The following is a 10,528-nucleotide window of genomic DNA, read 5'->3' as shown; positions in this document are numbered from 1 at the left end:
AACCCGCCGAGCCCGCAGCTCCGTGCGCCACGAAGTTCCGAGGCGCGAGTCCGTGGAGGCAGCGCGCCCGCCGGGCTGGGCTCGGGACGAACGGCCGTGACCGCCGGCCTGGAGCTGGGGCGGCGGACGGACTGAGCGCTACTTTGGTCGCCCCGCGCGGCCCGCACCCCGCGACCCCCAGCTGCCAGAGCGGCCGCGCGCCCTCCTTCCAGGGTCAGTCTGCAGTCTCCGGTGCGCCCGCGCCCTCCCTCCTTGCCAACTCCGGCCCTTCGCCACCGCCACCCACCATGGCCCGGGGCCCCGCTCACACCAGCCCGGGGCCAGGGTCCCAACTGCTGCCGCTGCTGCCCTGGCTTCTGCTGCTGCTTCGGGTCGCGGGTGGCAGCCACACAGCCCCCGCCCGGCCCGCCCCGCCCATGGCCGCCTATGGCCTGGCCGGGGACAAGGACCCCCAGCGGTTCCTGGGGGACAGGGCCGCAGCTCTGGGCCCTGGCGCCCAGGACATGGTCGCTGTCCACATGCTTCGGCTTTATGAGAAATACAGCCAAAGGGGCGCGCGGCCTGGAGGGGGCAACACGGTGCGCAGCTTCAGGCCCAGGCTGGGTAAGTAGAGGGCCCCGAGCCCTGTCCTCTCTCCTTTCCTTGCTGTTCATCCTCTACCCCTGCATCTCCGCATCTCCTCTTCCTTCTATTCACTGCCGCATCCATTCATTGTTTCACTGAAGGTTCACCAAGCGCTTCTGCCAGTCCCTGAGCCGCCTCCATGGGGTCACCAAAGCAGCCCAGAGTGACCCGTCCCGTCCCTGAGGGGCTGTGAGCCTGGAAGCTGTCACACTTGCTGATACAGACCACCCATACACAGGCCTTTAGCACAGGATGGCGACGGGACTGGGCTGGGAAGCTCATGGGTGGGGGATCCATGTCATAGGATGTGTTGGCTCTGCACACCGCGGAGGGCACGGCGGGGGGCATGGCAGGTGGGCAGAGAAGTTCCAGGCCCGGGTCCCAGACAGAGGGTGTGAACCTCGAGCTGGGGCAGTTCGTGGGCTTGGTGGCGGGGGAAGTAGGGTGGACCAAAAAGGGCCTTGGGTGAACAGGCTTGAGGCCTGCCGGGCACTGTCATGAAGTGTTCAGGAGGGGTTTGAGGATGGTCCAGAAGCTCGCACAGATTCTTTCCCCTCCCCGCACCTTGAATGGGCCTGCACAGAGGCCACGTGCACAGCGCCCTGCCCCGCTCAGAGCACCGCCAGCCTTGGGCCCACTGTCTGTCCACCTGGGCGGGGCTGCTCTGCGGTGCCCATGGAGCAGAGAGGTGGGGCAGCCTGGTGCCAGGGGTGGGGAGAAGACCCTGGTTGTCTTGGAGACTACTCATGGCCACAGGATGCCATTCCAGAAAATGTGGGTAGGGCCCTCTGCGGCCCTTTGGGGGAGGCGGCCCTGCGTCAGAAGGAAGACCATCAGGAACAAGCTCAGCATTGGGGCCCGACGTCCTGGGGTCAGATCTGCCACCTGGTCACTGGCTGTGTGACTCAAGGTAGCATCTGTGGCTCCGAGCCACGCCTGGGAAGCTTGGCCTCACATACCCATGTGCTGGGAGCACCTGCCAGAGAGAGGCCCGTTCCCCTACCCTGCACTGAGCAGACTCGGGTGGGTTCCAGGTCCATCCGAACTAACTCCGTCCTCCCTGCTATGTCTGTTCACCACCTGGGGCTATTTCTGCAGCAGCATTATTAAATTAAGCCACTCAGGAGTCATCGAGCATGGATGTGACCTTGAGCAAATCATTAAAGCTCTGTGGACTTGAGTGTACTCATCCACAAGATGGACGTTCACGCCAGTATCTTCCCTGGGGGTGGCAGGAAGAGGAGCTGAGGTGATGTGTGTGAGCCGAGCCAGCCCTGGCCAGGTTAGGCGCTGGTACATGCTGTTCCCCTAGGAGTACAAGCATTTGTGTTCATAGAGGTGTAGACTTGACCTTGCACCCATCGAGTCAGTCCTCAAAGCATTGCCGTTGAGGAAAGCAAGACTGGCAAGGTCATTGCTGGAACAAGCGGTGAGCACCCAGTGAGCCACTCACTTGCTGCAGCCCCGGGTGGAGGTGCAGTTGATCTCTGTTTTCAGAGAACGGGGGGATTACAAGGAACAGTGAGTGAAGCACTGCATGTTAGCCCTGAAAAAGACCAGAGACGGTCCTTCAGATCCAGCCCTCCCGTTTTACAGAGAAGGAAACTGAGGCAGGGGACGGGTTTGTTCACAACAGTGACAATGGTTGGCCCTTCCCATCTGCTAAGCCCATGCTGTCTTCACAGCTATCTCCCTCCCCCAGCTCCATCATCATAAGCCCCGGGTGTGGAAGATGGAGGGCAGAACAGAGGATCCGGGAGGTTATTCTGAAGGAGCCTGGGACTGTCTGACAAATCTAACATTCCCGCCTGGAACCTCTGACCGCCAGCTACTGGCGTGTGCTGTGGGGCGCATCACTTTACCTCTGAGCATCCGTTTCTTGTGCGTACAGCGGGGACGGGAAGGGTCGGTGGGGGAGGTGGGTTTGGTGCCTGGCAGAGAGCGGGCTCAGCAGCTTGGTTTCTCATCCCCTCCCTTGATTCACTTAAGTTGTTTCTTCTGCAGCTACTCTCCAGCCCTCAGAGATGCCTGCTTTCTGACCAGCTGTGAGGAGGTGTGAGCCTGGGCAGGGATCCCTCACTTTACGAATGAGGCAAAAGAGTGGGGCTTCCGCTCTGGAACCAGAATGTCCTGGGCCAGCCTGCTCCCCGGCAGGGCCTCTATAGCTGGGTGGGCGGTGCCCCTTCCTGCACAGCAGGTGCTCGCCCTCAGCCCTTGTTTCCGGGAAATGTGCTCCTCACCTGCCGCCAGGCAGCAAGCTCGGGTGCCCAGGACGGGCTGTGGGCGGCCTGGGGGTCCCGACCCTGTGTCTGTGACTTGGACACGGGGCTGAACTTGCTCATGCCTCAGCCTTTTCATTACTGAAATTCTGCCTTTCTTACAAGTTTTTTTTTAATGATCTGAAACATGTCAAGTGTTTTAAAAAATGCCTGATATTTGTCTCAATAATTTATTAGCTCCTACTATTATTACTCCAGCCACCCTCTCTCCCTTCCACTGCGTATGCTTTGTTCCTTATTAAGGCTCCATCAGTGGAGAGAGCCTCTGAGCCTGACTTTCAGGGTTAAGATTAGACACCCCCACTCCAAATAGCCTGCATTTAAATCTCAGCTCTGCACCCACTTGTATAACCTCTCTCAGCTCGATCTCTTTATCCCCAAAAGGAGTGTAATAATACACGCCTATCTGTCTGCAATGTCAAAAGTCACATTCATTTCAGTTCCCCAAGTCTTTCTCAGCACCCCAGTGGGTGGCAGGTGCTGTAAGCTCAGATGACACCAAGATGCATTTTCGGGCCCTGCCCAGAAACGCTCAGGAGCTGACACCACCGGGGGCTGGGGTGACTTCGGGATCCCCAAGGAACAGGAGGGAAGGGCACTGGGTAGCACCAGGGAAGCCCTGGCAGCAGGTGAGACCCAAGGCAGCGGAAGGGCAGGTGGCACTGGGCGGCTGTGGAGGTGAAGCCGTGGCTGCGTGCCGGCCTGTGAGGACTTCGGTTTGAGGGAGGGAATGAGGTGAGGAGAAGGGGCCAGTGCGCGATAACTGGGCCTTCAACAGCTTGAGAGTCCTAGAGGCAGTGGGGGGGGGGGGTATACAGTGTTACACAGTGATGGGGGGCGGGAGAGGGGTGAAATTAGGAGAGAGGGAGGGAGGGGAAGGAAGAGAAGGGAGGGGGAGAGAGGGAGGGAGGGGAAGGAAGAGAAGGGAGGGGGAGAGAGGGAGGGGAAGGAAGATAAGGGAAGAAGAGAGGGGGATGGGAAGAGGAAGGAAGGAGAGACTCAAGGGGAGGAGAAAGGAAAGAGAAAAAAGAAAGGTCATAAAGGCAATGCTTACTTACTGGGGAAAATCTAGAAATCATAGAAAACCAGTGTAAAGAGAAGAAGTCACCCCTAATCAACACCCAGATAGAACCAAAGGTAATATGTTGGTGGGATGTGTAGTTTGTAGGATCATATGTTCAACATGCAGGTAAAATGTGTGACATTCTCATTTGAAGTTGTCTTTTTTTATTGCTTCTTGTTATTGGGATTCTGTCTTTTTCTTCCTGATTTGTGGAGGTTCTTTATGTATTAAAGACATTAACCCTTCACCTAAAATGGTGACCCTGTGACGCCTGAGAGGGACCGAGGGGGGTGGGGCTCTGGGCACAGTGGCCTGAGGCCTGCCCTGGACGAAGCAGTGGCAGAGGGACGCAGAGTGCAGGACGGCTGTGGACAAGCAGGTGCAAAGCCCAGAGGACTGGGATTGGTGAGACGCTGGAGGGGAGGAGGCCCTGAGCATCCTCAGGCTCCTGTTGGGCGGGGAGAGGACAGGTGGCCTTGCCTCTCACGGTCACGAGGCAGGGATCAGGGCACAGTGCCCTGAGTGCAGCCGAGGCTCCCAAAGCCACAGGGCACCATGCTGCATGCTCCACAGAGGTGACCTTACAACTTTAGGTGGCGGGTACAAATATTCTGTGGTTCGCTGGGGAGGAAACGGAGGCACAGGGACGGTCCATGACTCGCTGAAGGCCCCAGAGCTAGCAGACTAAACCTGACTCTGGGCTGCCTGAAAGGCAGACCCTCCGTTCATCTTAGCTCTCCCTCCTCTGCGGCACCACCGGCCCCTGCGTCCTTCCCCCAGCTCCTGTGGTGCTTGTGTCTTCACAGGGCTCTCCCTCGGGTCACCTTGATGGCTGTTCCGAGGGCAATGGATGACACCACGCATCTCAGGCGGCTCGCGTCCTGCTCCTGTAGGGTAGGGCCCATCGGCTAACTGGGGCAGACAGAGCTACCACAGACCGCACGCCCCATCACCCAGCATGTGGTCGGAGCACTGTCCCTTGGCCTTGTGCTGGTCTCTAGGGACACAGCAGCAAACAAAGCTGGCAAAGCCCCTGCTCTCTGGGAGCGTGTGTTCTGGGGAGAGAAACTCCAAGACATGTACGTCAGGAGGTGGGGAAGGGACATGGAGATAAATGAGGCAGGGAACCACAGAGACGCCTCGCGCTGGGCCAATCCACATGCTGCAGGCTCACAGCCCCCACCTGGTGCTTCCCAAACTTCTCTGCTGGTTAGAACCCCTGAGTTGCAGGTGAAACTACAGATTCCTGCGCCCCATTTTCCAGGCTCTCTGAGTCACCTCCAGGGAGGAAGGCAGTGATCAGGGGTCTGGGAAATGCAGGACTCGGCCATGATACCCAGGCTGCAGTGGTGGGGGAGCCCGTTCCAACGTGCATTAACCATGTGTGTGGAGCAGGCCACACCTCAGGGGGCACGGGGGCCGCCACAACTCTGCGTGTTTGTTCTGAGAAATAGATAAGGCGGGCCTGGGAGGCCACCTGAGCCTTGACTGCAGTCCCGGGCCTCCGCAGACGTGTGTTCTCCTCCTTTCCCCTCTCTCTCTCACATCCCTTAAGAGCAGGTGAGAATTCCCCACTGAATTATGCCTCCTTCCTAGTGTAAACAATGAACCTTAAACTGAAGATTTTCGTTTTGAAAGTAATCCCAGCTGATCCCATGGGTGCACATGTGAGGGCATCCGCGCCCGCCCAGCACCCAGCACACATTCACATTCCGAGCCCTGGAGCTCTGCCCCTCCCCCAGCTTTGCCCAGCAGGCCCACACAGGCAGCAGGACATAAACCAGGGGGCAGCCTGCCTGGCAGCTCTGGTCTGCTGGTCCGCAGCACCCCTGGGAGGCCCCGGGAACCACTGCCCCCTCCCTTTCGAACCCTAGAGAGGACCTGGCCATTCAGGGAGCGCATGCTGCCAGGCCAGGCAGCTTCCTGAGGCTGCAGACCTGGGGGCGTGGCCCTGGGAACGAGGGTAACTTGGTAGACCCAGGAGAGAAGGAAAGAGGGGATGGCAGCCCCAGGATGCAGGGGCCAGAGCATTCTCCAGCTTCAGGTGGGCTGTTTGAGGCATCCCAGTCCCTACCATGGTTTGGGCCTCTGGAGCAACCTGGACGTTGGAAATTTTGTTGGGTGACCTTGTGCATCGGATTTCTTTCTTTGTAAACCAAGCTGAAAAGCCATTAGGCCGCCCGGCCAGAGGTGCTCAGTTGGTTGAGTGTCGTCGTGTGCACAGAAAGGCTGCTGGTTCAGTTCCCAGGCAGGCACATACCTGGGTTGCGGGTTTGGTTCCAGTCAGAGCACATATAGAAGGCCAGGGACCATGTGTCTCTCTTACAGGCACCTCTCTCTCCTTCCTCTCAGCATGTTGTGGGTGAGGATTGGTTTTAAGCCGTTGGGCAGCCAGATGACTGTGTCCCGGGCCCTTTTCCCTCAGCGGGCCCTCAGCACAGGAGAGTCTGAGGCTAGCTACTCCTCCACCTCACTTGGAAGAACGGCTGCATGCAATGTCTGTAAAACAGAGGGCAGAGGACGTACAGGAGGCTGCTCTCAGCAGCGCTGGGACTCAGCCACGCAGTCCCGAACACCTTATCCATTAATGTGCCCGAGGTCATTTGTTCCTTTGTTCATGGAGAGGCACTGGAGTGTGTGTGTGTGTGTGTGTGTGTGTGTGTGTGTGTGTCCTTAGGCGGGGGCTGACAGGGGCTTTAGGGGCCAGTAGCCAGAGCACCTACCCTGTCTGCGGCTACATTTCCTTGTCTGCAGCGGGATATTGGCAGTCCCCAACCTCTGTGACCTTAATTTCTCATCCACTCATTGGGGTAGCAGAGGGCGCCCTCGTCAGTTTAATGTGAGAACTACATGAGGACACCCTAAGTGGGTGTTCCTCTTCCATCCCAGCCCCGCCTCTGCAGGAGAGAACCTAACAGGCTGTGTCTGTCCTTCCCTCGCAGAAGTGGTCAACCAGAGGGCCCTGTATTTCTTCAACCTGACTTCCATGCAGGACTCGGAAATGATCCTCACGGCCACGTTCCACTTCTACTCGGAGCCGCGGCGGCCCCGGGCTCACGAGGTGCCCTGCAAGCAGCGGGCCAAGAATGCGTCCTGCCGCCTGCTGCCCCCAGGCCCGCCCGCCCGCCGCCACCTGCTCTTCCGCAGCCTCTCGCAGAACATGGCCACGCAGGGGCTGCTCCGGGGGGCCGTTGCCCTGGCGCCCCCGCCACAGGGCCTGTGGCAGGCCAGGGACATCTCCCCCATAGTCAAGGCGGCCCGCCGGGATGGCGAATTGCTTCTCTCTGCCGAGCTGGATTCGGGGGAGAAGGACCCTGGGGTGCCCAGCCCCAGCGCCCATGCACCCTACATTCTCATCTATGCCAATGACCTGGCCATCTCGGAGCCCAACAGTGTGGCCGTGACACTGCAGAGATACGACCCCTTCCCTGCTGGAGACCCGGAGCCCGGCGCAGCCCCCAACAGCTCCACAGACCCCCGCGTCCGCCGGGCCACGCAGCCCACCGGGCCCTTCCATGACAACGAGCTGCCAGGGCTGGACGAGAAGCCAGCGCAGGCGCCCCACGCCCAGCACGGCCACAAGCACGCACTGTGGCCCAGCCCCTTCCGGACTCTGAAGCCCCGGCCAGGGCGCAAGGACCGCAGGAGGAAGGGCCCGGACGCGTTCCCCGCCTCCTCGCAGGTGCTGCACTTCGATGAGAAGACGATGCAGAAAGCCCGCAGGAAGCAGTGGGACGAGCCGAGGGTCTGCTCCCGGAGGTACCTGAAGGTAGACTTTGCGGACATTGGCTGGAACGAATGGATCATCTCTCCCAAGTCCTTCGACGCCTACTACTGCGCAGGAGTGTGCGAGTTCCCCATGCCCAAGGTAGGCATCTGCCTGACTGTGACTCTCAGCTGTACCCGGCTAGCGAGTCCCTCTGCCTTGTGCTGCTTCCTGTCTCTAAAACAGGCATCAAAACACCTCCCATCTACTGGGGCCTGAGGAGAGGGTCCCCATGGGGTCGCCTGTTGGTGGGTCCCCAGATGGATGTGGTGGGGCTGTGCTTTTGAAAATGATGACTTGGTTGAACTAAATTTTAAATCAGAGCGTCTCTGCCTTTGCCAAGGGGAGACTCCATCCGCAGGTCCATTCCCACAGCAGCCATCCGCAGAGGGTGCTGCCCGTAGGCAGGACAGGTCGTCAGAGCTCCCTCCTCTCCGCAGCATCCGCGTCTGCGACCAGCACAGCTGGTTTCAGTGACCCCAGTGAGGACTCCGCCTCCCTTCCTCCCATGCAGGGCAGAGACCCACAGCACACCCCGCCCTCACGGTGCAGGAGTGTGCAGACACAGCACACGCCGTGGGCTGCCTGGTCCCCGCGCTGGAAATGTTTGCAGCCTCAGCTTCCCCCCAGGCTGTTAGGAGGGCTGTGGCTCTGTCCGCCCGCCTCCCACCGCCTGAGCCGTGTGGCTGGTCGCCAGCTGATGCCTATCTTCGGCTCGCAGCGCACACTCCCCTTCTCTTAGCTCCTCTGCTGAGTTCCGGGTCATGCCTTCCCGTCCAGGAAAGGAAGTCAGTGCATAAATCCAATTGGAACCTCCAGAAGTCAGCCGGCTGGGAAACCCCAGAGCTGGTGCGGGCGCATTCCCCTGCTTGGGCATTGGGGGGCTTCTCCTCAAAGCCCTGCGTGCCCCAGAGAAAGGGAGGGAGGTGCCCTCAGGACGGGTGTACAGGAAGGTCGGACAGAGTCAGGGCTCTCGGGCTCCAGCTGGCTGGCCCTGCACGCACCCTGTCACCTGGCTGGCTGTCTTCCCACCTTCCCTGACACCTGCCTGCATCCCACAAATCACAAGTCCCTCCCTCCCCCTCCTCCGCCCTGCTTCCCACCAGCGGGCTGTGTCTTCGGCACAGTGGCATAAAGCTCCGGGCCAGCTGAATCCTGCTCCCCAGGTCAGAGGTGCTTTGGAGCAGCGTTCTGGGTTTCTGCGTGCCGAGCCTCCTGGGTGTGCGAGGCTGCCTGCGGGGAGGAGCCTGCGCGGCCGTGAGCAGGGTTCCACGCCTGGCTGTCTTCCTGAGGCGTCTTGGTCAAGTTTCTTAGCCACTTTAAGTTTCTTCACCAGTGAAATGTAGGTAATAGCCACCCCCTGAGACTGGTACGATGGCAAAATGGGGTGATGCAGGTGACGCAGCACTGACACCCCGTCCGCCTTCCCAGGAAGCGTCGTGTCCAGGCCGCCGCGTGCACACCTGTGCGCCCAGGGCGCCGTGGCCCAAGCGTGCAGGACTCTTGGGCCTGGAAACCGGGGCCGCTGTGGCCAGGCTGAACCCGCTGGGCGTCCCCCTCTGAGGGCGCCTGCCCGCTTCCAGGTGCTCCTCGGGGATGGGTGACGAGCAGGTGCCCCCAAGCGGCCAGTGCCAGGTCGGCGCTGTGACCGCTCTGAGAGGCCGGAGGGGCAGGAAGGCCTGAGGCTCTTGCAAACCTCCCAGGGACTCCGTCCATCCGGGGCTGACTTCGGAGGAAAGGGGACCAGCCCTGGAATGGCACCTTTTCCTCTAGGTCGATGCCTTTTCCCAGGGCTGAGGGAAGGCCCTGCAGACGGCTCAGTGGGTGGGTGAGGGCAGAGCGCTGCGGTAACCATGCTCCTTTCCCACTGCAGGTCGTCCGCCCGTCCAATCACGCCACCATCCAGAGCATCGTCAGGGCCGTGGGCATCGTCCCAGGCATCCCGGAGCCCTGCTGCGTTCCCGACAAGATGAGCCCCCTTGGGGTCCTCTTCCTGGATGAGAACCGGAATGTGGTTCTGAAGGTGTACCCCAACATGTCTGTGGAGACCTGTGCCTGCCGGTAAGACCGGTTGCTCCAGGGACGGAACCCCCCCCCCCCCCCCCCCGGTGCCCTCGGGGGAGCGGCCTCCGAGCCCTGGAGTGGGAGCTTGACTGGAGGTGCAGCTGCAGAGGCAGGGCCGGCACAGGCAGCCTGCGCCCCAGGAGGGTCTGTCCCCAGGGCATCGTTCCGGGCTTTTATTGCCAGTGACTGAGCCCCTAAAGGAACCCGAGAGTCAGCCCAGCCTGAAGGCGGGCCGCCGCCCATCCCTGGCCCTGAGGCCTGCGAGCCGAACCCGTCCACACCACGGGCTGCTGGGCATCACCCCCGGCCTTCAGAGGAGACTGCGCACCTGGGGCCTCGCTCCTCTCAGTGGAAACAGCCTCATTGAACAATCACTTTGGCCACATATTAATCCTGGAAAGCGGGCCCCAGCAATAGTAAAAACGGATGTTTCTTTCCCCAGATTCCACTGCAAAAGCTTTTACAATCTGCACATGTAATCAATTTCCATTTCTTTTTCTTAATATATATTTTATTTTAAACAAAAAAGGGAGTTGTAACCATTCCGCACGGGTGATCGTGCTGGTTAAGTGTGCATTGTTTAAACATGCTTATTGAAGTAACACGCAGCAATGTCTTGGAATACTAAAAAATAATCAAGATGTTTATATTTTTATAAATTATACTTTCTCTACTGTAGAGTGTGTGTGTTATGTGTTTTATGGAAAGCTAATAAATTAAAGGTACAGTGGT

General features: G+C 59.6%; 1 protein-coding gene across 1 annotated transcript; it reads left to right on the top strand.

The window, feature by feature from the left end:
- Positions 1-267: 267 nt before the first annotated feature.
- On the top strand, positions 268-9,797 carry GDF10 (growth differentiation factor 10; the record flags this gene model as incomplete). The annotated part of the gene is made up of 3 exons (XM_079793018.1): positions 268-603; positions 6,909-7,834; positions 9,606-9,797. Exons 1-3 carry the CDS (start codon positions 288-290, stop codon positions 9,795-9,797), a joined length of 1,434 nt encoding a protein of 477 aa, XP_079649144.1. The 5' UTR covers positions 268-287.
- Between the last annotated feature and the right edge of the window lie 731 nt (positions 9,798-10,528).

This window comes from Cnephaeus nilssonii (genome assembly GCF_951640355.1).
Source record: "Cnephaeus nilssonii genome assembly, chromosome: 16".
Classification (NCBI taxonomy): Eukaryota; Metazoa; Chordata; class Mammalia; order Chiroptera; family Vespertilionidae; genus Cnephaeus; species Cnephaeus nilssonii.
Note: the sequence above shows the minus strand (reverse complement) of the source record. Positions and strands in the feature narration are given on the sequence as shown.